General features: G+C 35.7%; 3 protein-coding genes across 4 annotated transcripts; all 3 read left to right on the top strand.

Annotated features, from left to right (window-relative positions):
- Nucleotides 1-8755: 8755 nt before the first annotated feature.
- Nucleotides 8756-10755, top strand: LOC137712801 (GATA transcription factor 21-like). Its single transcript, XM_068451967.1, has 3 exons — nt 8756-9143; nt 9446-9895; nt 10046-10755. The coding sequence occupies exons 1-3, from the start codon at nt 8904-8906 to the stop codon at nt 10433-10435; spliced, it is 1080 nt and encodes a 359-aa protein (XP_068308068.1). The 5' UTR covers nt 8756-8903; the 3' UTR covers nt 10436-10755.
- Nucleotides 10756-15044: 4289 nt separating this feature from the next.
- On the top strand, nt 15045-21561 carry LOC137732615 (uncharacterized). 2 transcript variants are annotated; one of them, XM_068471930.1, is made up of 11 exons: nt 15045-15242; nt 16917-18168; nt 18313-18357; nt 18461-18512; nt 18594-18667; nt 18765-18895; nt 19023-19142; nt 19468-19788; nt 19893-20711; nt 20806-20901; nt 21339-21561. In XM_068471930.1, the coding sequence occupies exons 2-11, from the start codon at nt 18144-18146 to the stop codon at nt 21408-21410; spliced, it is 1755 nt and encodes a 584-aa protein (XP_068328031.1). In that variant the 5' UTR covers nt 15045-15242; nt 16917-18143; the 3' UTR covers nt 21411-21561. The 2 variants fall into 2 exon arrangements, with proteins under 2 accessions (XP_068328031.1, XP_068328026.1); XM_068471925.1 differs by having other exon boundaries at nt 16917-18357.
- Nucleotides 21562-22932: 1371 nt separating this feature from the next.
- Nucleotides 22933-26056, top strand: LOC137732599 (protein HEAT STRESS TOLERANT DWD 1). The gene is made up of 11 exons (XM_068471912.1): nt 22933-23093; nt 23201-23364; nt 23700-23961; nt 24065-24163; nt 24269-24434; nt 24558-24664; nt 24805-24944; nt 25054-25126; nt 25245-25360; nt 25482-25599; nt 25682-26056. Exons 1-11 carry the CDS (start codon nt 23046-23048, stop codon nt 25808-25810), a joined length of 1422 nt encoding a protein of 473 aa, XP_068328013.1. The 5' UTR covers nt 22933-23045; the 3' UTR covers nt 25811-26056.
- The last annotated feature ends 65 nt before the right edge of the window (nt 26057-26121 follow it).

Genomic DNA, 26121 nt, shown 5'->3' with positions numbered 1-26121 from the left:
AATATATATTTGTATATGTATTTATTATCCAATCGTTAAACCCAATCCTTTACAACAGTGAATGACCCCACTTTCCTCTTCATGAATTCGGTTCCAGGGCCTTCGCTAGAGACTGGATCCTACATGAGGGTGACATATCAAGAAAGACAGGGAGGAGTTAGCTAGTCTATCATGTTGCTCAATTAACAACTTGGGATGTGCTTAAATATTAATATGAAGAGGTACTTGATAGTAGCACTTTAGGAAAACCAACTGAAATACTAGAAATAGAGAAGAGTGTGTTTTGTGACATCGAATAGTGTTGTTCATTGCCAATAAAGAGTGTTAACCACTTATTACACGACGCATAAACAATTGTGAACCGTTGATTGATGTGAGTCTCATGATAAGTCTCATTCTAAACAATGTCTAAGAATAGTCTAAGTGTGCGTGATGGTCTACAAAAACAAGAACTTGTGTCCTATTGTATTCCTTGTCGCATGTTATAGCTTTCCTAATGAGTGATGGCATTATAAATCTCTAAACATGTAATATGTTGATGAAGAAATGCTATAAAGCTTGAAATTCGCTTCAATTTATCTAAATCCCAAGCATATAGGCCTAGCCTTGTTAGACGTACATGCATAATTTAATTGGGTTCCTATATATAACACAATGTGGCCTTTGTTCTCACTTCTCTACGCTCCTACCGGGCCCATGTAAAGCACTTGATTTCCATGGAGTAGTTTGGTCTTTTCTAATGAAATCGAGCCTATCACTTAAAGTAATGAAGCTGGGCTATTAGAATTATCTTTACCTTTTTGAATTGGGGGCCTCAGTATGTTCACCATATCAGCCCTACACAAAATATTTGGTTATTTTGTTGGAAAAAACAAAGAAGTGAAGGGAAAAGAAGTTGCTAGGGTAGGAAGAGGGCAACATTTAAAAGTTGAAGAATATGCTAGCAACATTCTAATTTAAATCTTTTTTACTCTCATTTTTATCTTGCAATATTGCACAACGATCCAAATTATCTATTTTCTGGATTTTCCTTTAAAGATTAACTCTATCAACTAATAATCATTCAATAAATAGACGAATCATGTATCTACTTTAACATCATTAATCTAACAGTTAAACGATTCCTTATTGATTTTCAGTAAAGTTGATCTTTAAAAATGGACTAGAAAGTAGATATTTCTAATTAATTAATCATCGCACAACATTACGCATAATGAGAATGAGAATCAAGAAGGTAAAACAAAAAGTTTAACCTAGCATCCCCTAAAATGTATATTAAGTTCTCTTGAGTTGGCCAAGACATGAAATACTCTATCTCTTGCCTTCTGCTAATTCTGTCCTCCATAATCTTGTTGTCCCAGAACAGCTATGCAGGAAAAGACTCGGGACGCTACTAGAAGAGTGATGATCAATGACCAACTCATATGCCAGAAAGCCATTAAGAACCTCTTTTTACATCAAGATCGTTTGCCATGTAGCTCTCCCAGGTTCGAAAGAAAAGGACCATTATGTTATAATCTACCATGGTGCTGGTCATCGTCATGATTCGTGATCACTGATCAGCGAAAAAGAAGCCCTTTTCAAAGAAACATCTTATATTGAAACAGTCAACCATGGTTGAATTAGATTTAGGTAATATATTTCGTATGTTTTCTGCATATTAGACAAAGTAGGTAATATATTTCGTATGTTTTCTGCATATTAGACAAAGTTTAAAAGCTATAAGTTCTCCATCTTTGCTTAATTCTTAGATGAAGGTAAATTTGGTGGTATTATAATTTTTGAAATAAGACGTGACTGTGGGTAAGCAATTGTTTGGAAATATTTTCTTTCAGATACTTAAGCACTTTTTTTTTTGTTGAGCTTTACTTAGAAATATGTCAAAATTTCTAACAAAATCCAAGTGCGTCATTAAAACACTAACTAACTCTATTAAATGTTGTAAAAAATATTTTTCATTATTTGAGACCGTTTACCTTTATAATTCTAAAAACTTCTTAAGATGGATTCTATTGACAAAATACTTCAGAGGTAATCATTTCAAACCAAAAGAAGATACGGTAAGAATTTCATCCACTGTTTTTAGAATTTAGCTCAAAAACCCCATCTTATAAATCTTACAAATCTTATACAAGATTAGATGGTTGATTTGATTTGGCAGCTCTCAAAATTAATCTAAAAGGAAAATTAATGAAAAAAGCTTGAAAACTTTAAGTTTTAACGATAAAGACAAAATAAAGGGTAAAATAAATAGTACCAAGATTGACTTTTTAATATAAAAATGTGATTTTTCGTTAAAGTAAACAAGACCGAAAGTTTCTCGTTAAAATTTTCTAATCTAAACTACATCAATGTAAGTATTTGCCCATCCGGACCCATCAATATTTGCTAGCCCATAACAGATCTAGGGGCAAGACAAAGGGAGGTTCTGGGTCCTTTGCCAATTAAGAAAACTGTCATCATGTGTCCTCCAATGGCCACCGTGACTCATGGTCCCTCAAATATCGATGCACACTAAGATGAAAACTACACATTTTTGGAACAACTATATTAACTGACAAAAAAAACATACAAAAGAACAGATATATACAATAATTTTTTCTCACCACGTCCCAGTCAATATATATGTCTCCACCCCCAACAGGCCAACATGTACAGGAGTGAACCATAAGCCACATACGTAGCTTGTCTCGTGATCGTAAAATATTATGTGCTTCTAAACAATTCTTAATTTTCTGATCCATCAATGAAGGATATTATAAATTGTGTGAATATTGACTAGATTGAAGTTTCTATGTTCCTTATCTGTTGTAATAACACCAAATTTGGTATCTGAATTCCTTTTTGTTGTTGTGTCCATCATTTAAACCGGGTATCTGATCTGTCAAAAAAAGAAAAACCTGGTATCTGATTTGTTGTTTCACTAAAGTATCAGCAATGATATTCCTTAAGGCCGTTGACTGGTTGCAGTATCCTAATTAATCATTATCTTTTATTTATCCTACTATTTTTTACAAATGATAGCATTATTAAGTTAAATTGTTGATTGTTAGACCAACTTTCAATGGTTGAGGTTAAAATCTAAATTGAAATAGTTTTTCTGCTTTAATGGTTCAACATTTAAATTTTAGGCCAAGATTATTAAAGAATGAATTTAAGCTAAATTTTACTTTCGGTAACTTTTTCAAGAACAAAATAGGTGTAGATTATCATAATTTATTTTTATGAATATTTCAACCTAAAAATATTAAAATTTCAATAAAAGTTGAAGATTCACTAAATCAGCCAATGAAACATATATTTGTAGATCGACAAAAAAAAAGCATATGTATTTATAGAATTTTTGGGTGAATTTTGATTTGAATAATTTTTTTATTTTTTTATTTTTTTATTTTTAAAAAAAAATTTTAGCCATTGAATTTAACTTTGGACTGTTAGATCTTTTTTTTAGCATTATATTTGATCATATTCTATCTCATCATTTGGGTTCAATGTATTTAAAAATTTTAAATTAAGGTAGGCTAGCCTTTTATGTCACATCCCGGGCTTGACTCCACCGTAGCACGATATTGTCTGCTTTGGGCTCTTACCACACCCTCACGGTTTTGTTTCTGGGAACTTACACGAGAACTTCCCAGTGGGTCACCCATTATGGGATTGCTCTCGCGCAAACTAGCTTAACTTCGAAGTTCTGATGAACTCCGAAGCCAATGAGCTCCCAAAATGGCTCGTGCTAGGTAGAAATGAGAATATACATATAAGGCTTACAAGATCCACTCCCCTGGGCGATGTGGGATGTTACAATTCACCCCCCTTAGGGGCCCGATGTCCTCATCGGCACACTTCCGGCCAGGGATTGGCTCTAATACCAAATTGTCACATCCCGGCCCAGGCCCCCACCACATCCCGGGCTCGACTTCACCATAGCACGATATTGTCCGCTTTGGGCCTCTACCACACCTTCACGGTTTTGTTTCTGGGAACTCACACGAGAACTTCCCAGTAGGTCACCTATTATGGGATTGCTCTTGCGCGAACTCGCTTAACTTCGGAGTTCCGATGAACTTTGAAGTCAGTGAGCTCCCAAAATGCCTCGTGCTAAGTAGAGATGAGAATATACATATAAGGCTTACATGATCCACTACCCTGGGTGATGTGGGATGTTACGTTATTTGGGCCAGAATTCTACGTTATATTTGCCAAAATTTTAAATTTTAACCCAAAACTTGTTTTAGGCCCAACCACTAGGTTAGTTTAAAGTCTAAATTTTAGGTTTTAACCCAAGTGTTGGAGATGGTCTTAGAGGGAAAGGGATTGGTGGCGATGGCAACATATTCCTAATGGGGGTAGCTGCTCCCACTCAACTCTTTTGTCATGAAAAATGCTCTAACTAAATTATAAATTACCTATATACTCAGAAATGAAGTCTCAGTCAAAACACTCAACATACTCTCTCTCGTTCTATACTTTTCCTACCCTCTCACTCTTCCGAGCCATGTAAATCTTCCATTAGCTAATGTTTTACGATATTTCTATTCTAAATACCAGTTACTCAAAATCATGTTATTTGACAATAAGTTAATACCATCATATCAAAATTTTAATTTAATTTCAGCATTTGAAGTTGCCCTCAATAAAAAAAAATTTCTGACTCCATCAATGTTCACCAGGGTGTATAGACATCATTGTTTTCCACCACTACAGTAAAACGCCATTTGCATAAAGCAACGAGACCAAGAAAAAAAATAGTAGGCTAAGTTTTTATTTATCCTACTATTTTTGTAGTCTATTTTAGGCTAAGTTTCTCCACCTCTCCGGGTCCATGCCCCTTAGCTAATAACACTAATGATTTATTACTTAAGGATAATATTAATTTTCTTAGTCACTTAGTACTACGATCTAATGATATTCATGTTCATTTGTAAGGTTCGATTCTTGCTAAAGGCGAATTTGAAACACATTATTACTAGTCCATTGTGAGGATAAGCTCACTCCTTCCCCATAGTGTAAATATTGCTTGTTCAAAAAAAAAAAAAAAAATTATTTTTCAGTCGTAGCTAGATTTACATGTGCCGAATAATTTTTTTTTTTTTTTGATGAGTTATTTATGCGCGCGCACACACACACACACACACATATATATATATATATATATATATATATATATATATATATATATATATATATATAATGGGTAATGCTAGGAAGACTAGATTTAAAGACAAAATTTGTAAACTAAATAATGCGTCACCAATAAAAATGAGCACGTTTATCAACTCTTAAATAATAAACCAATCATCAAATTTCATGTGCATTAATTTTCAAAACTTTGTTGGGATCGATAAGAAGAGAACCCAAACAATATCCTTATCTTGGTGTGTTTTTTTCGCGTTGAATAATTAAAGCATCTAATCCAAAGAAAAAAACCCTATCCCTAATGACTTTAACCTTGATCTTTTTTTTAGGGAAATATCTATTATTCACTTACATCGATAAGCAACTAGTGATATTTAACGCGTTTTTGAAATATAAGAGGTCTATAATGGCTTAGATTTGAAAAATTGAAATCCTGCCAACATGGTTTGTCGAACATAATCAAAAGCGCTTTTAATGTTCTAAAATCGTTTTTTGTTATTTTAAATGTATTTCCAAACAATTTGGCGGTGTTGTACAGTATGACTAGTTTGACAATTTTATTTTTCCAAAATCAGACCAGAGTTGTCACTATAGCTTGATACGATTTCTTACGTCAATATGCTTAAAGACAAGCTGCAAAAGATTCAAGCAAGACAAACTATATACTTAACCGCAAGTACGTAACACTTTAAGAAACTATATATTAAAAGAGTGACTGATGATCTATCAACATGAATGACAACACCCATTTTACTCCTTCGGAAAAATTAACGCTCTCTGGGGGAATTTGAACGTTGTTACGTAGTGTATTTTTCTCTTTTCTATTCCAAGCGACAAATTCAAAAGTTTGAAAGGATATCTTTGCTTCCTAGGTGAAATGAAATTAATCAATTAAATGCAGGCACTTACGTAAATATCATAGAGAAGTGTGGGGAAGAATTAGAGTAATGGTCTAGTTTTAACTTCATCGATCGATGACCTCATGAATGCCAAATGAAGCGATACAACCTTATAAACGTAATGATCTTTGGTTCGACTCATGCATGCATGTCATGATGTCCTAGAATTCAACGGTCGAGATAATCATGCTTCCTAAATACGCACCTCACTGTTATCCGATCAAGGTAAATTATTTGATTTATAATTCAGTCAAATGGTATAAATAAAAAAACACTTGGCAATTGAGGAGGAGATCACATTTTTGTACCACATTAGTGCATCATATGAGGTGATAGTGATGTGTACATGTCACGCCAATTAATGAATCTCATTGGCTGTGTATTGTATACATCACTTGCCACAACATATAGTACACCAATGTAGTTTAAATGTGTGGTATCCCTAGCTAGCATTCCTCAAAACAGACATACATAAAATAGTGTTAAGTGCTATCACTTAATAAGTTAATACGTACTAACTGTTCATTTGAGCTCACAACAGAATATATTCCATGATTTAAACTTTCATTTTTAGCGCTTCTTGATAGATCACCCCTGCAAGATTATTTAAACTAAAATTTTTGACAAACTCATCATGCTTTCAAACGTTCATTTTGTTACAAACTTACAGGACAATACTGCATTAGTTAACATGTATAAATTTATATACGTGTATAAGTGTATCAATGTTTATGCTGAGTACGTACTGATGCACTTGTAGTTCTGTGTATGTTGTGTATAGTGTGAGATGGCCACAGAGATTAGATAACTGCTTCTCAAAAATCAAAGTGGTAATTGGCATATTGCTCTCGATTGTTCACGTGATGTTCTTAGGGTTGACTATATTGGGACAATTCCAACTGGCAACTGGTTACTACAGATTTGTTGGCAGGTCAATAATGTAAACCCTGATCTTTGGCCTACTTGTTTTTGGTAAAGTGATGTTCGGCTACTTTTACTGGTTCATTTTAATTACAGTAAACGATCGATCATTCTCTATGTGTGTGTGTGTGTGTGTGTGTGTGTGTGTACATATACTAAATATCATAAAGCTACATGTACTCTATCCTAGCTTCTATATATAACTTGGGACTTTGAAATGATTTTTGGATTTTGTTTACCACAATTTTGTTGGCATATTATCATATATATTTTCATTAATAATTTTTTCTTATGACTTTAGGGAGACAGTATTATTATTTTATTTTATTTGTTTTCTGGTGAGATACCGAAATCAAAGATTTAATATAAATAAATAAAAAGTAAGATATGGAAAGGGTGTGGGGAGAGGGTTGGGAGCAAATTTTGTCCCTCGCCTGCACAAGCATTGATTGTCTTTTGGCAATACTAAGGTGAGGACTTGTTGCCATCCAAGGCAATACTAAACCCATCTTTCCCATCTGCCTAACGATCTAACATTCGTCCCATTATTCGAAGGAACCCAGCTAATAAAAAAATAATATGCGTACAGTGATCCTCATGATCATTAGCCTTCCACCACTAGTTGATAGAACTTGGCTAATTTACATGACATCACAAGTTAATTTGCAGTTGAATTACTCTTCTCGTACAGTTGAAGTTTATTCTAAAAAATAAAAATAAAAATAGAATATCTGCAGCAAAATTACAATGAAGAGTGATTTTTGCACTTTTTTTAATTTATGCACCCTCTTTAATTATGATTCTCTTTAGCTTTGTTCAATCAAATAGTTAAAAGAAAGAAGAGAGTGTAGAAGGTGAAAAATGTATGTGGTAATCATTATTCGTTTACAAGTTATTTGATCAAAATACAAAACTAGTACTTGTGCCACTTCAACCACCTGTTAGTCGTTTCCTTGTTAAATTAGGGTAATGTGTAGTAAATCGCAAATTAGCTTAGTGTACTTTCTGAAACGACTAAAACACTTTAGAAAAGTATTAAAAACTAAAGCGCTACACAATTCAAAATTATTTGTGTTCAACACGAGCCCTAGAAAAGATCTATATATAAATTATAAAGAACTTTAACGAAAAACTTCCGGTACTGTTTATTTTAACGAAAAACCACATTTTTATACTAAAAAGTCAATTATGGTACTATTCATTTTACTCTTTCTTTTATCCTTATTGTTAAAACTCAAAATTTTCAAATCAATTTCATTAGCTTTTCTTAAAATATAAGCATGCATGCATCAGATCGAAGTACATGGTTTACACGGATCAATGGTTCAATTAATTTGAGAGTACAACCCAATGATGTTGGTTATAATTGAGATGATCATTGGTTCATTGAAGATGTGAAGTATCACTGATTGAAATGCCATCCTAAATTTTTGTGTGGCCACAGTTCAATCTTCAGTGCTATCTAGCTATTGCTATAGGGAACCATGCATTATTATCATTATTTCTTTCTTCTAACAGGGGGCCGTATTGTGGGGTGAAAAATAATTTTGCAGATAGGGTTTTGAAATCAATATGGGGTCTGTGTAGTAGCATTCCACACATCTCCTTTTTGTTTGTCTTTTTAAACCTTGTTTGTTTGGGTGTCTAGAAGTCACGTGAATACTTACAGCTACACACGTCTCTCTCTCTCTCTCTCTCTCTCTCTCTCTCTCTCTCTCTCTCCTGCCTTGCCAATTCCCTGGCCTGCCTCGTATAGCTGATCTCTTCTTTAAAAGAGTAACACCACTCTGCAACTTAGGCCCTTTTGCTGCTCTCTCTCTCTCTCTCTCTCTCTCTCTCTTTTAATTTACTTGCTATGTCTTCCATAGCTGAGGCCTAGCTAGCTCTTCCACCTTTACTGGAGTACTATAAGTTTTAATAGTTTTCTCTCTTTGATCTTCATCATCGATGGCTCCTCCACCTTATCATAATCTATCACCTCCTTCCCCTTTTACTCTTGAGCTTAGTGGAGATCATCATGGAGATCATGATCTTCAATACCACCACCTCTTCAATCTTGAGCCTCAAGCTTCCTTTTTTTCTTCTTCCTCTCTTTCTAGTCCCCTTTTCTTAACTCCAGCTCAAGTCCAAGGACCATCCGATGATCATTATAGAGAACCACACCAGTTTCAATTCCAACTCCTAGAGGTACTAATTAAGCGATGATCACATGACATGTGCACACTTATTTATGTGATCTACATCTATATAGTCCCTTCTCAGCAGGATCCCGTCATACTGTAGCAAAAACAGGATGATGGGACTATATATATTTAGGGTTATATATGTGTGTGTGTGTGTGTGTGTGTGTGTGTGTGTGTGTCTATATATATATATGGATCTTTTAGGTTCCTAGCTAATTAGTTGTCTTCATTAGTACTTGATCTCATGCATCCTTATATTTATAGTATGTGGCTGATTATCTTAATCATTATTTGTCTTCTTTTTAGGCTGATCATAACATTGTTCCGCATGGCGGATCACACGATCATGATCATGAAGCCATTGAAAATGAAGGTGGCAATGGTACTGTTTTGAAATTAAGCATTTCCAAGAATGGAGCTGTCGGAAATGGGAATCCAGGTACTGATCATGAGACTAATACTAGTTCAGTTAAGTGGATATCTTCAAAGATGAGGATGATGCGGAAGATGTCGAACCCTGATCAAACATCAAGCAGTTCTACTAGTAGTGATGATAAACCAATTTCCATGAAGTTATCATCACACAAATTTGAAGAGCAGAAGCTGCAGCATCCATCATCGCAATTAGGAGCTGACATGATCAGCTGCAGCAATAATTCATCAAACAACATGAACAACGTCCCAATTATTAGGGTTTGCTCCGATTGCAACACTACTAAGACACCTCTCTGGAGGAGTGGACCCAGAGGCCCTAAGGTATTTAATTAGTTTATGTTCTAACTGATTTATTTCTTGAAATGCATTTAATCAAACTTTAACTTACAAAAGGTAAAGTTAATTGTATCATTAACAACAGTTCCAATTGGAATCAGCTTAATTTCTTTCTCATTAATCATTAATTTGCAGTCACTTTGTAACGCTTGCGGAATTCGGCAAAGGAAGGCAAGGCGTGCGATGGCGGCAGCCGCAGCCGCAGCAAGTGGCACAACCCTGACAGTTGCCGCACCATCTATGAAGAGTAGTAAGGTGCAACCCAAAGACAATAAATCAAGAATAAGTTCTACTGTTCCCTTCAAGAAAAGGCCGTACAATAAACTGTCCTCATCCCCATCATCTCGAGGCAAATCAAAGAAGCTTTGTTTTGAGGATTTCACAATCAGCATGAAGAATAACAGTTCATCAGGTAACCCCACTGCTGCCACCACCACTACCGCTCTTCAACGAGTTTTCCCCCAGGACGAGAAGGAAGCTGCAATCCTGTTAATGGCTTTATCTTGTGGACTTGTTCATGGTTGAATCAATTTCAACACATGCATCCTCAAATTTAATTAGTCTACTATTACTTGTTTTGTAGTAGTACTTTAGCTATATATTAGAACTAAATCAATTAATAATAAAGTTTAAGCTAGAGAGAGAGAGAGAGAGAGTTACAAAATCAGTGATGAGGAATCAAATTAGTTAATTAGTTCAATAAAAACCAAAAATAATTGTTGTGATGATCTTATGAGAGGAACTTGTGGTGTGCTTTTTAGCAAGCAGATATAGAATTTACCAAAAATAATGGTTGTTTCTATATAGCTGCTTGTTCATCTATATATTTAGGTTTTGTTTTGTTATCCTATTATCGATCAATTGTCATCTTACCTAATAAATTATTTGCTAAGGTTTGCCACAGCACTGCTGCTGCTGCTGCTACTCCTTTTGCTTCTTTGTCCTTTTTTTGTTTGATTTCAGTAGTATTGCTGCACAGTGGTACAATTCTTAGTTGCGAATTAATTAGATCTAGGGTTCTTGCATCACTATAAGAGTTTAAATTGAAGCACCGTATGTGCTGAGACGAGTGATTAAAGCTACTTTTGGAAATATTGTAGAGACAAGGGCAACAAAAGTTTTGAGTCACATGACCGTTAAAATTAATGAAACATATACTGCATGCAGTAGGGCACGAAGATTGAGGGGTGCAGATCATCCACATATATTGAGTATAAAGATAACAAACACTAATATTTTAGGTTTGTCTGAGCTTTTGTAACGTGAGCCTCCAACTTAGTAAAGAACAAATTCTAATAGTTGAGGTTTGTCAAAGCAGTTGCAGCATGAGTTTATAACTAAGTAGGGCCGGGTTGTATGAAGAATAAATCAGGAGGGTATGAGATTCATTATTAAACACCATTCTAAACTCTCAATTGGATCAGCTAGGTTGCTCCCCATCCCCAGTAAATGGGTAGCAAATCACAAGCAATTCTCAAGTTTAATAAAGAATAAAACTAATATTTGGGGTTTAATTCGAAGAGAAATTTAACGCTGTAGGGTTTGATTATATGAGAAAGCAACAACTGATCTTTTTATAGCTTTTAATAAATTTCCTTCTATTTTCGTTTTTCCTGAAAAGTTCAATGGGGTTACTGGCAAAGCAATCATGATTGTGATGATTCAGAGTGGAGATATAAAAAAACTCTCGGTTGTTTTAACAGTCGGATTTTAATTTTTATATTTTCAACTAAAAATTTGACAATTAAAACTCTTGGAGTACCCAAGAAAGTCTCTCTTGATATATATATATATACACACACACACATACATACACATATATATATATATATGCTACTCTTATCACATATTTATACCATATGAATACAACTTTTTGGATTTGAAAGGTCACCTAGAGGATTGTACTTCTCGTCTTAGGCATAGTCATAGCAGTGCAAGAAGAAGCGCAGTGACCTTTGCAGGCTAGCTACAGTCAAATACTTCAGAGGGATAGATTAGTTACACAATCTCAGAAATAACTACTTTGAGTTTGTTCTGTCTTTTGTGTTTAATTAGGGTTTAGAGATAGAGTTATGCAAGGATAAAACTTCCCTCATTTCCGGGGAGGAGGAAAGTCTTCATTTCCGGAAATCACAGAATTGTATTCTGACTTCGCTCTTTGCCGGTGATGGTTGCACAATCTTAGTGATCTTATGGTTAGTGTGACTTCTATACTAGAAATTTCACACATGCTATATGAAGTACTTCGTGGGAGGTTACTATGTATATACCCAGGTTAACCTAGGGCAAAAGAGAGAAAAGAAATTAATCTCTCTGTCAAATACACTATCAAGCAGCTACAGTTTAGCCACTATGTAAAACATTTTCAATTTAAATAAGGGATTTTCATGAGGCCTATATATAGTTGTAAGACATGTATACACACACACACACATATATCTCGATCCCACAAAACACAAGCTAGCCCATTGAATTATCAAAAGTCAAGAACAAGATATGAACCTATCCTAGTCATGCTGAGGAAAAACATTAAAACCTGCACACTAACTAACCTGCAGAACCAGAGATGGAAGATGAAGACAGTGCAGCTTCTTAATAAACAATTTAACCTTCTCCTCTTTAACAAAGCACAAGCACTCTCCAAACACTAGGTATTCGGAATAATATGAGCAGACCTTTGCAAGAGCAGTTGCTAAGTTTATATATAGTATTGTTCCAAATATTCTCCTATTATAAACCTTATGGAACTCACACAAGTAATCCATATTACAATATGAATGAATAAGACTCGTGAAACTAAGTTCAGTCCCATGCCAATTTGGACTACTTCCAGTACTCACAATTCTACAACAAATAGGATTTCTCCAAGCTCATTAACAAGACTTTCCATACAAAGATTTACACAATCCGGCTCTTAATGTTTAACTCTTACTCATATTCTTACAATAGTATCCCATGAAAAAAATGGACGGTGAAGATTTTTTTTTTCTGGTAGACAGACGGTTTACATTTCTGCTTTTGCTTCTCTTTCATCTAGCTAAACAATATGGTACATGCCTTTTTTATACTTGCCAGAAGGTCGATCGGTTGGTGTTATATTATAATTACTCCCAAATTTTTTAGAAGTTTGGACCATTGAGATTTGGGACTTTTTTTTTTTCTTTCAAAACGATAATAACTTGGTTTTTGGGGAAAGCATAGGAAGCTGTGTTTCTCTTTCTTTTACTTTTATCTAGTAAGTTTTTGCTAGGACACGTTGAACTTGATTATTATTATTTTCAAATGCACAACAACGGAAAGAAACCAAAGTAGTTTTGGGTTAATAACAAATCTTTGTGCTTTGCTATGTATGAGAAATTTTAAATTCATGTGTTGACTTAAATTAGTTTGAGATTGAGATTGGATAATCCTTCCAGATCAGCTCGACATAATTGAGCAGTTCATGCAAAAAAAACCTAGGGTATATATGAGAGTTCTAAGCCTTGTTTGGTATATCGAACTGTACTGACTATTTCAGTACTAATTTGGCATCTGAACTATGGCAATCGGGTCTATATAATCTCTCTAATAGAGATGAGACTATTTTACACATAAAGCACCAAACAATGGGGTTTGTATTATTATTACAAAAATGTTACTCTTACTACATATTTATACCATCATTTGTATAATCTCTCTAATAGAGATAAGATCCATATGTATTGGTAGACCCTACCTCTATTAGAGATGATACAAATAATAGTACAAATATGTGTTAATTGTAACATCACTCTTATCAATATTATCCGATTTCTTATACAAGCTGCCAAACGAGACTTAATGTTTAAGGTTGCAGTTTGTAAACAGAAATTGAGCTACATGCATTCAGACAACACTATAGATTTATGTGGCTCACTCTTAATTAAGCTACGCTCACACGGAAGGTTTTGACCTCTCAAAACCCTACACAATAAGTAAAACAAACAAATTATTTCAAGAGAGATAGGATCAATGACTTGTTTATCTCTTCAGAAAGAAGATATTCTGTAAAATAAGCACGTTAATCAATATTTAAATGATAATCTAACTATCAACAACCACATCATTTGGTTTAAAAATTTATTCTCTCTAGCATTTCCCTTTAAGTAATCACTTGATCGCTATGTAGGAACTATTTGTTGATGTACAAAATCAGTGAGACTTTGGAACAACGTAAAGTGTCAATTTTGTGACCTTCGTTCGGTTGCTTCGATCACCTAGTGAGGATAATATATGTAAAGAGATAGAGGTAGGGAAGCAAACACAAGATGTACGTGGTTCACCATAAGTTTGGTTATGTCCACAGGGTAGAGGAGTTCTCATTAATAATGAAGGGTTTACATTAATACATAGGTTCAAGCATAATCATCATTAGTGGGTTCTAATGACGAGTTTAAGTACAGTAATTGCATTCATCCTTAAATGTAGGATAATGGTCTTCTTCTATAGTTGAGAAGAGTCTCCAACTGTTGTCCACTATCGATGTGGGAATCTAGGTGCTTTATTCTGACGTTGACACGTGTCGTGATGTGATTGGCCTCCTGGGTGAAGGGAAACGCTTGTGCTTCTGCAAGGGTGCCTTATCATGAATCCCTCAGTGAGTCCTTGAAGGTATGAAGTTGACCGATGCTTGATAGTTTCGGGATTGGTCAAGTATGATACAAACACTATTAACTAGACTTAATTGAGTAGGTCGGGCTCATACTTGGAGGGGATTCGAACACGGACCTCGAGTGGAAGGGTGAACTACCCTTCGAACATAGGACCTCAAATGAAATGGTGAATACTCTTAACCAACTGAGCTACAAGCCACTTGTTATGTTTAAATTGCATAGTATGAATTCTTGCTATATTACACATTAAAAAAATGGAGAAAATAAGAATTTAAGTTTGTCACGGAAATGAAAGGTGCTTGATTTTTGAGGTGTCATAAACATATGGCCAACTTAGGTTTTCTGGAACATTGTGCTTTTATGGACTTATTACATTTGTCAAAGCGTGCCCCGTCTAAAGTTTGGACCTAACTCGGCCCAGTAACATTTTTAGGCCCCTTTATCCTTGAATGAAACGACACGTCGTACTATTCTCCCCGTTTTTTCTCAGCATTTTGATTCTTCTTGGAGTCCTAAAAATCAGTTAACTAACGACTACAAGGGGACTTCGTATATTACTTGCGTTCTGCACGCACAGTCAAACACCGAGAGAGAGATGCCGGAGCCACCGCCGCCGCCGTCCTTACCGGCGAAGGAACTACCAATCAACCGCTACAAGTTCATTTGGCGAGTCCTCATGATCTCCAATCTTGTTCTCGGAGGTCAGCCAGCTTCCTCATCTTTTCGGCTCTACTTTCTCTGTGATTTTTTGCATTAGATTATTAGCTTATGGATATGGGTTTGTAAAACCCTAGATTTTTTTAACCGTTTGAGCGTCTGAGCAAAATTGGGTTATGGGTTTTGTTTATCTGAGCAGAAGTTTGATATAAGTGATTTGGAATGCGTGTTTTCGTTTTTGTACGTAATGTGTTTGATTTGTCGTCCCATAGAAGCGTTTTTAAGCTTAGAATGTTTGATGGGTAATTTGTATTTGTTTGTATTTGTTGTTAAATGCTAAGTTAGGAAAGTGTAATTTGTTTTGTCATGGTGCTCATAGAATAGGGATCCAGTGAGAGAGAAGGAAAAAGTTGAGTCTCTTCAGCCCCTTGTTCGATTTCGGTCAAGGTCTTTAGGGTGTTTTTTGGGGACCAAATCATAAACATAAGGTTGAAACTGATGGATGTTATTGTAATTGGTATGGTTTTGTCCAAGTCGGCGAATTAATGTCATAGGCAACCGATTTCGGATAGCTTTCACTATGTGTAGGTAATAAGACGTGTGGTTGTTCGTGCGGTATGCTGATGGAAATTTGAATTTCTAAATTTGGAAGGCCTTGGTTGTGGCCTGATAGAAATTAAAAAGATTAATAGCGTGAGTTTTAAAATAAAGTGGTAGTAAGTTAACATTAACGAGCAAACCTTAATTAGGGAATCTTGCTGGAATTATTGCCGTGATGGCTTTTGTACGGGAAGAAATTTAATTACTCTGATGGCTGTAGTGTCAGTGTACCAGTAATGCTGAATTTCATTGACAATTTGACGTTAGATTACTCCATCTATAGAAACTGTTATTCACATCTCTAGCACCAAGTATACAAGGTATTCTTCACTGTCTTGTGATCGACAGAAACCTGAAACCTTGCCAGAAGTATACATCCATTTGTCCTTTGGGATTTTCCCTCTTAATCCAAATGTTTTAATTTTTTTTTCCCTATTTGTTAAAAGGGGGACGGGGCAAGGTGGTTTGGATGTTGTTAAAGCAGTTCCCGTGGGAAGTATGAACTGAGTATGACTGATATGGGTATCACATCCCTTGCGTGAAACAAGAGGTTGCCAGTGTTTACTTTATCAAGATATTAATCCTTGTGTGAAATATCCCTTCTATGCTTCTATTTGCATGCGTGTTCATGTGCCTGTGATTTGGGTGTGCCTCTGTGAATGAGCTGTGCAACTGGCTCCCTGGTCAATCTTCCGATAGGAAGGTTTAGTCCCCTTCCTTCCCTGATAATCAGCGGGCTACTGCCATCTGAACAAAAGCCACCTTCCATCCCTTGTACTTTGATCAGTTCGATTAATTGTCAAATGACATGCCTTCTTTTCCACTTCACGCACACATTGATGGTTTCGTTAGATCGCGAATAGTTGGGGTTGCACTCTAGATATTTAAGGTGCTATATTCATCACCTCATGACTTGGGCTAAGAAATAACCAATTAAGAAAAAAGGAGAGAAAAGCTAACATTTGGTGAAATAGTTTCTTCTCAATAAAGATATATTCACCCTTAGTTGATGTCTGTGTTTATCACACAAATTTTCCACAGCATGAATAACATCATCGTCGAATTCAAAAGTTAACCTCAAAGACAGGATTAACCAACTTGCATCTGAACTCTTGCAGCTTACATGTTTATTGGCATCAAGAAGCGAGATCCTGGCACATTGAAACGGAAATCAGAAACAGGCGTCAAAAATCACAAACCTGTGGTAGAAGTGCCCTCTGTTCCTACAACAACTCCTACAAAAACCAGTACAACTTCTGAGACATGGGATATGTGACAATGCAGCTGCCTAGCAACATCAAACATTTCAAAGCAGACCCCGAAAAAAGCGAAGAAGAAGATACAATCTTAAACAGTTTTATCCGTGCAGAATTGGTACCAAGTTTTTAGCTGGTGCTTCTCTTTACCGATAGAATCTTATACACGGAAATGGATTTTTAACTAGGTTGATTTCAGCGTATTAATATGTTACTATGTTTTAGCGCAGGTAACATGTTTGCCACAGATTATCATGCCAATATTTGCACAAGTTAAAGATATCCCTTGTCCATGAGAATTATCTGTATCTTGTGTCGGCAATTTGTTGCAATAAATTAGATTTTTTGTCTTTTCACATACATAATATGAGAATATGGAAACGACTAGTCTTAATCTAGTAGTACTTCTCTGCACAAGAACTCTCAAGTTTGAATCTCTCTTCACGTATTAATCCGAAAAAGAATAATATAGTACGAAATGATGAATGCAAAACTAAACTAACAATTCAGATTTGTCATTAGTACTCAACTGAAGAATAATTTATCTAAAACATCATACTAATGAAGGTAAATGGTCATTTGAGGAGAGAATTTTGTATACGACCGCCACATACAACCTTTCTCCCATTCTGATGGGACCACGGGTAGAAACAGAAAGCAGGGAATACGGAAAACCCTTTTTCTGTATGTGTGGCCGCACAACCATGTGGTTCGACTGGTGCAACTGAGTTCGACAGTTTCACCGGTGAACGCACCTCAGTTCGACAGTTTCACCGGTGTACCTTCGAATTTTCCGTCATTGAGCGCCTCCTTTGGGAGCCCGACCAGTTCTTAGGCAAGTCGGACAGATGATAAAAAATTTGTCATTTTTCCTCTCAGCCCTTTGAGTTGAAGACTTTGATGTGGTTAACAGTTAATGAAGGACCCACCATTGTTGTACACCAAATCTCCCTCCTCTAACGATATCCACACTTCCCATCCAATCCCATCTCCCACCTTCAAGCCCTCAACCATTCATCCAATTATTACAAATCTTAAAAATAAAATATAAAAAATAAAACAGAAGTTTGCCAATTCTTTGTCTCTGCAATGCCAGGAAGCATCAAAGTTTCAGGTACTAAAAGCTATTTTTCAACTATAATTCAAACATGAAAAGGCGCTGATGAGCTAATCTCGCCTAATCCTATTTTTAAAAAGTCAGTGATGTCCAACATATGTCAACTTTTTTCTTTTTCTTCACGTTTTGCTGAATTTGCAGTCCTTGAGTTCATAGACCTACCTTCTTCCTCAATATCCATCAAGGGTAAGCAATTATCTCTTTTCTTAGCTTAATTTCGTTCTTCGAGTTTCGGTCTAGAATTTCTAACAATTTAACAAAATACTCACTGAATGAATACACGTTGCAGTTTCTATGGGAAAAAGAGAGTGCCAAGCTTGGGACAAGGGAGACTTCACCTTGTAATAATCATAAAACTGCTTCTAATCATAAATGCTGTTGTTATTCGATTCGTATCTTATCCTGAGTGTGTTTATGGACAGCGTATTGACATCCCTCCGCGACAATTTGGTTGTTCTTCTTCAAGATTCTGAGGGTAATGAGATATCACATGCAGGTTTGTCAAAACAATTCCTATATGTATTAACTTTCTCTTGTTTTTGTCTGCAAAAAACAGTGAGGCAGATTAATATGTATGATCATTTTTGGATCAGGCGTTGAAGTTAAGTCGATAGTCGAGAAGGGTCTTTGGGAAGACTTGTTTCCCCTCAATGAAGGCGGGTTTGTGCGTATGAAGTTGCAGTTTGTACTCAATGAAGAAGAGCGCAACAGAATCCGAATGATGGTATTCTCTTGCGTTGCTAGTTTTGACTTTTGGTTTTGAATGATTAATTTCAGTTTGTACTCAAATTTCATATAGTTGTCGTAAGTATGCAACTTGCATTTGGTATATAATCTGAATTTTCTTGCAGAGAGAATCTGCACTGAAAAAGAAACAAGGGGAGTTGATCAATAGTAGTCCCAACGGTGTGCAAAGTACTCTAAGTGCTGGGGTGAATGTTGTTGCATCATCTTTGAACCTTCGTGAAGAGGTCTCAGGTTCAATCTTAATCGCTTAACAAGAAAATTTAGAATCTTCAGGCATAATGTAACAGGAAAGAATAATGTGACAAGTCCTTAGTTTTCTATGTGGTTTTAAAATTTCTCTTTTCGTGAGGGATATTTTGGATGTTCCGAATGCATGAGAAAATCCTTCCCTTGAAAAGTTAGAAAAGTTTTTGTAGATTGATAATTTTGTTTTCAGATAGTAATTGGAATAAGAAGTGCTTATTATGATCAGAAGCAGAATTTGATCAATTTAGAGAATAACCTTTTTGTTTTCGCGAGTTGTTTTAACGATCACTTAACCTGTTTTAGAGTGATGCAGATAGAAACAAAGAGACTTCATCAGCCATTACACTACATCAGAGTGTTGAGCTCCCAGTAAATGAATCGTATGAAGGGAGATTAGTGGAGAAGGCTGAGCCCAAACAACTTCCCGCTAATGTTCCATCCACAGCCACTTCTGCGGATACAACTTCAATAGTATTAAGAGGCTCACAATCGGCTGTTGGCGCAACAAATCATCCTAATCTTCAGGAAGATAGGCCTCGAAACCTCGAGAAGCAGGGTCCAATCAAGACAACTCCTAGCAGTGTAAAGAAAATGATAAGCGCCTTTGAAAGCGGTTCAGCTGAGGTATGTCTGGCATGTTGCTTTATAAGAGATGATTAAATGCTTTTTCGAGTGGATAGAACTAGTTCTTACATAATAATGATGCATAATGTTTGCTTCAACTGCAGGATATGAGGCCTCGAATCAAATCACCACCAATACAAGTTCGATCAAATAAGATTAAAACAGGAGCTCTTGTGGAAAGCCAGAACTTAGAAGAACATAAGAATGTGATAAGTACAGAAACTGCACAGTTAATATCAAAAGCGGAAGAGGATCCTTTTCGGTCAGGAGACTTGAATCTTGATTTAACATCTGGTGACTTGAATCTTGATTTAACATCTGGTGAAAAAAGCGGGCACCAAATTAGTTTACTTGGAGCTTCAGATGCGATTAAATCTTCACATCCCACTGGGATAAAGAATAAATTCAAACAATTAGATGTACACCAAGTAGCTGACATAAAGAAAGGTAACTTTCCCAAAGATTTCGTTAGACCATCAGCATTTGAAACAGTTCAAGTATCGGAGAAGATTCTTGGTAAGCATAGGCACGAACCTTCTGATATGCCGCATGGAAAGCGACCTTCTGGTGGCATCAAAGGTATAGAGGAGAGTCGAGTACAAGTTTCTTCGACAAATACTCAAATCACCAACGTTCAAGGACCTTCATGTAGTGCTAATGTATGTACATCAGAAGCAAACTTGGAAGATAGGCACATTCAAGAAGATTCCGGTCCCAATGTATTATGCACATCAGTAGCAAACTGTGAAGATAGGCACATTCCCTTTGAGAGCTCCGGTGCCTGGATTTTTCCAGACGAAGCGATACGCTTTTGTGTAACAACTACTGGTAAAAAAATGATAGATTCGCGAGGCCGTTGCAGAGAGAATCCAAACATCCATCAACGAGAGATGAATTTTTCACTACCAGAAAACGTTGAAGAGGTATGGAATTTTCAGCTGAACTTCTGGTAACTTGTTAGTCATTACATTGCTGAACCATCTTGCTTTTACCTTATGTTTATGTGATCACTTGTAGCATAATGTGGATAAAAATGAGGAGAATCAAAGAAGAAGATCAAAGGTTGAGAATTCATCCGAGGAGGCTGGAACTTTTGGAGGGCCATTTGGGCAGGTTATATGTTTTCTCCGCATTATTAGAGCTTGTTTGATGACCATTTTTTTAACTAGATATAAAGAGAAAGTAAACAAAATAATGGATGAATCAAGAATGTAGAGGGAGGAATAAGAAATGCAGATGGAATGACATACAAAATATATATAAAAACAAAAAAAACAATAAAAAGAACAAATATAAGAAAACCCATTTAAATCGTTTTCAGTTTTTTATTTTCATATTTATGTGTGCATTTCTTCCGCATCTTTTCCGCCACCCTTCCTCTATTTTTATTAATATATCTATCCATGTATTTCTAAAATATATATATATATATATATCTATCCTTTTTGTTCATTGCGTTTCCGACCAAAATGTGAAAACTTGAAATTAAAAACAAAATGGAGCTTCATATCTAATTTATTTGTTTTTTGTGCTCCCATTTCTCTTACCAGGCAATAAAGGTTGCAATTATGATTGGCTTTGGCACACTTGTTCTCCTTACAAGACAAAGAAAAAACAGTTAAACAGAGAAGACAAGATAAGATCATGCAGGATGAGTATTTATTTTAATTTCCACTCCCTACCATTTCTGTAAAACTATGGCAAAAGTGAATCCAGATTCTCGTCGAATTCTCTTTGTAAAGATCTCGAAGGTTTATAAATCGTGTTCTTTTATCGTATATCGTGCGATTAAAAATCATTTTAAATTTTTTTATTTAAAATTAAACACAAATAGTACCTGAGAAAAACCGACCGCATGATATACAATGAATGGACATGATTCATGGATTCCCAAATCCTCACAAAGAGAATCCGGAGAGGATCCTATTGGGGCAAAAGTTTCTCTGTGAATAGTGTATAGCAAGTAAATGCGTTTTATAAGGATAGTGTTATTCATATATCTATTTTTACTTATAAACAATCTTTTAATCTTTTGTCTTTGATGTTCTTCAATTTATTCGATCTGATAGCCAAAATTTGAGAGAAATGTGGAAGAAGTATAAATGGGTGTATAAAAAGCACTACCGTTTTATAATTCCCCTATGTTTCAGATTATCGAAATTTAAAGATTATGTACGGAGTTGTAAATGTGTATGTACATTGATTTGAACGACCACTTTATGTACCCAATGAGGTGATCAATAGTATTATAGTAGTTTATATGTAGCAACAAGAGCATCTCTACCAACCTAGAAAAATAACATTTTTTGGCTACATTAAAAAAAAAATAATAATAATAATTAAGCTCCAACAGGCTATTTAAACGACTATCTTAACTTTGAGAAGAGTAATTTGCTAGATTTAGTTAGGAGAGAGAAAATTAAATTTCTATTAAACATTAAAAACTAAGATATTAAAAAGGGCTTGGTTGTTAAGTTTGGAAAAAATCATATTAAAAATATTTTAGCTTAGCCTAAAATAAATAGTATTTGTTAAAAGTTGTGACTAGCCAAATCAATAAAAATTTAGCTAGTATTGTTGGAGATAAAATAAAAAATAAAATAACCATGAAAAATTATGACAAACAAAATATAAAAGTGCATATAATATAAAACATGGCTGATTTTGGGACTGTTGCGGTTTCCAATACTCCTCCATATATAATGGAGATGCAAATTACCAAAACGAGTGCGTACCTAGACATGGCAAACGGGACGCGTTTGTCGTATTTATATCGTTTTTTTATCGTATGTTATCTTAATATATCGTGTTAAATTCGTTATCTTAACATGTTCTTAACAGATGACCAAACGATAATCTAATTCATTAACGAGTCATATCCTTTTGGGTAGGGTTAATGGGTCAGGCAAGAAATATCAATGTCTAATGTATAGTTCTGATAAAAATTTTGACTTTTGTCCAAATTTAAAATTTATTTTACTCATCCAAATATAATATAAAATGTCGAAATTTTTAAGGTTACGATTGGCAATCCAACACAAGCCCATTGGACTACAGTATCATAAAGTTGTTTTTGGGCTAAAAAAAATAGCATATTATTAGCATAAGGGCTGAACCCAATAAGCTAAAACCCTAGCCCCACCAAAACCTTCTTCAGTTTTGCTCTCTTCTCCTTCCTTCCCTCATTAGAGTCTCCGTGTTCCTGCACCTTCCTTCATCAGAGTCTCCGTGTTCCTGCAAAATCTGAAGAATTAGAAATGGTCAGAAGCATCAAGAACCCTAAGAAAGCCAAAAGAAAGGCCAAGGTCAGCTCCAAAATCCACTTCCTTCTTCTCTTATTGTTTAATTATTTCAGTAAAATTAGTTTTTATCCTTTCCCCAATTGATTTGATTGAATTGAATTTTTGTTTAGGGCTCAAAGAAAGGAGATGAGTCTTCTTCCTCTTCGGGACCCTCGATGCCGGCGAAGGTATGGCAACCGGGAGTGGACAAGTTGGAGGAGGGCGAAGAGCTCCAGTGTGACCCATCAGCTTACAATTCTCTCCATGCCTTCCATATTGGTTGGCCTTGTTTAAGGTTGCTCTGAATCTTATGGATTCTTCTTTTTGGTTGCATAGAAAGTGCAGGAAAAGCATAAAGTTGAAATTTTGAATTGTAGGTTTGAATTATTGGAGCCTGATTAGCTGAATTATTGAACTAAGCTTAGACTTATAGCGTTTGTGAATAATTAGCTTTTTTTTTTCGTTTCGGGAAAGCTCACGTTTACTCGTAATATTGAATTATGTTTTAGAGGTTCAATTTTATACTTGATTTGCTGGTAATGGTTATATTTAAGAATTCAAGTTTCATTCTTTGTAAGAGAATTATAGGCTTCGAGTTAATGGCTAAAAGAAGTTAATTACTTTTGACAGCTTTGATATTGTGCGGGATACATTGGGGTTGGTTCGGACAGAGTTCCCCCATAGCGTGTATTTCGTTGCTGGGACTCAGGCAGAGAAAGCTGCTTGGAACTCTCTTGGAATATTTAAAGTATCTAACATTTCTGGGAAAAAGCGCGAGCTAGTGCCAGCCAAAGCTGTAGATGATGACTCTAATATGGATAGTGAGGACAGTGATAGCGACGATGATAGCGAGGATGAGGAGTCAAGTGGATCTGGCGCACCTGTTTTGCAGGCAATATTTTTTTTACATTCCATGCTTGATTTATCTTGCCTTCATCTTTCTTAATTTTGACCTCTTCTCTGTGCCTTGACATTTTTTTTCTTCTCATATACAGTTGCGCAAGGTAGCTCATGAAGGATGTGTGAATCGTATACGTGCCATGACTCAAAATCCACATATATGTGCATCTTGGGCAGACACTGGTCATGTGCAGGTCAGACTTTATGTCAAGATTATGAGTATGAGTATATATTAAGCCGACGCTCAAACAACCATTTACATATACTTTGTACGTTACTTAATCCTGCTGCTCTTTCAGGTTTGGGACTTCAGTTCTCATTTAAATGCCTTAGCGGAGTCAGAGACCGAAGCTAGCCAGGGAGCTTCTTCAGTATTTAACCAGGCTCCATTGGTTAAATATGGGCATAAGGATGAAGGGTTTGCTCTAGACTGGAGTCCCCTTGTACCTGGAAGACTTCTATCTGGTACTATTATCAAGTCACTTTATTTGTTTTTTCTTTTTCTATATCAAGTGTATGTGATGGCATGGTACTTTCTTGATTTGAAAGCTTGAAACTAATGGATTCATTTATGTCTGATTTTAAAAGGGGACTGCAAGAATTATATACATTTGTGGGAACCTACATCTGGTTCAACATGGAATGTTGATACTACCCCATATATTGGACATATTGCAAGCGTGGAGGATTTACAAGTATGTAGCTTAGAGGGGAAGCTAAGTCCAATCTGTTGTTTTAAAGCATATAATCAATCTAACAATCTAGTTAGAATAGTTTTCCTTAATGTTTCCAATCCTTTGACGGTATTCTTTTCAAAAAACTTTTATCTTTGCAGTGGAGTCCTACAGAACCTGATGTCTTTGCCTCTTGTTCTGTCGATGGGAATATAGCAATATGGGATATACGCATAGGGAAGGCACCAGCAACTTCTTTTAAGGCGCATAATGCTGATGTGAATGTTATGTCTTGGAATAGGTGTTTATTTAAACCTTCAATGTTTCTTTTCTTATTTGTTATTTGTTTTGATACATTTGTGCCACATATGAAATGATGACCCTGGCACTTCATTGTTTGTTTTTATTAGGCTGGCTAGTTGTATGCTGGCATCTGGAAGCGATGATGGCACCTTTTCCATTCGTGATCTTAGATTGCTGAAGGTACGTCTTGTTGGAATTCCCATGAGTGTTAAATTGGGTTCAATGAAATTGTTTTGAGTGATTCATTAAGTTGATAATTCTAAAATGATATGGTCCTCTTTTGTCTACTTGAACGTAGGAAGGAGATTCTGTAGTGGCACATTTCGAATACCATAAACACCCTATCACCTCCATCGAGTGGAGTCCACATGAAGCATCCACTTTGGCTGTGACGTCTTCTGACAATCAGCTGACGTAAGTAATATTTAAAGACCAGATTGAAGTGATAAATGGCATGTCCTACACAAAAACTTATATGCTTTCATGCTGTTTATGTTTGAACTCAAAATATTTGTCCTTTGGCTTTTGTTACCAGAATATGGGATCTTTCTTTAGAAAATGATGAGGAGGAAGAGGCAGAATTCAAAGCGAAGACAAAAGAGGAAGTGAATGCTCCAAAAGATTTACCTCCACAGCTTCTATTTGTTCATCAGGTAAACATATTCGACTGTCTGTTCTACTCCAAGAGGCCCCACTTTTTCGGTCATTTCACTCATGGTAATTTATGGTCAACAGGGACAAAAGGACTTGAAAGAACTTCATTGGCACACACAGATTCCTGGCATGCTCGTTTCAACTGCGGCAGATGGTTATAATATTCTGATGCCTTCAAACATACAGACTACCCTTCCCTCTGAACTCTGATGGTGCTTGAAAGTCGAAGTTTAACAGTTTGTTTCGTGTGCCGGAAAGTTGATACATATCATATTCCAATGGTGGATGGCTTATGTGTTGAAGCAATTACATATTTGAAGTGACATTGTTTTCGCTTGTTTTCGTTTTTTTTTATTTCCTTCCCATTTTTGGGTCTGGTATGGTGTTTCGAGTAACCACTACAATTTTGGATGTCCTTTTCAATATTTTTATCAGATGAGTTAAGTTTCTAAAGTGCATTATGCTTATGCATCTCTTTCATACAGAATTTTATCCGTATTTATTTCACAGTAATCGCCGGT

Source organism: Pyrus communis, chromosome 1, assembly GCF_963583255.1.
Source record: "Pyrus communis chromosome 1, drPyrComm1.1, whole genome shotgun sequence".
Taxonomy (NCBI): Eukaryota; Viridiplantae; Streptophyta; class Magnoliopsida; order Rosales; family Rosaceae; genus Pyrus; species Pyrus communis.
The sequence above is the reverse complement of the archived record's forward strand: the minus strand, read 5'-3'. Positions and strand labels throughout refer to the sequence as shown.

Bases quoted from the DNA above. Each gene is read 5' to 3' on its own strand.
- LOC137732599 (XM_068471912.1), top strand. From the start codon at position 23,046: ATGGTCAGAAGCATCAAGAACCCTAAGAAAGCCAAAAGAAAGGCCAAG. The intron at 23,094-23,200 runs GTCAGCTCCAAA...ATTTTTGTTTAG, and splicing joins AAGCCAAAAGAAAGGCCAAG to GGCTCAAAGAAAGGAGATGA. The intron at 25,361-25,481 runs GTAAGTAATATT...TTTTGTTACCAG, and splicing joins TCTTCTGACAATCAGCTGAC to AATATGGGATCTTTCTTTAG.
- LOC137732615 (XM_068471925.1), top strand. From the start codon at position 18,258: ATGTCCAACATATGTCAACTTTTTTCTTTTTCTTCACGTTTTGCTGAA. The intron at 19,143-19,467 runs GTCTCAGGTTCA...AACCTGTTTTAG, and splicing joins CTTTGAACCTTCGTGAAGAG to AGTGATGCAGATAGAAACAA. The intron at 19,789-19,892 runs GTATGTCTGGCA...CTTCAACTGCAG, and splicing joins TTGAAAGCGGTTCAGCTGAG to GATATGAGGCCTCGAATCAA.
- LOC137712801 (XM_068451967.1), top strand. From the start codon at position 8,904: ATGGCTCCTCCACCTTATCATAATCTATCACCTCCTTCCCCTTTTACT. The intron at 9,144-9,445 runs GTACTAATTAAG...TCTTCTTTTTAG, and splicing joins TTCAATTCCAACTCCTAGAG to GCTGATCATAACATTGTTCC. The intron at 9,896-10,045 runs GTATTTAATTAG...ATTAATTTGCAG, and splicing joins GTGGACCCAGAGGCCCTAAG to TCACTTTGTAACGCTTGCGG.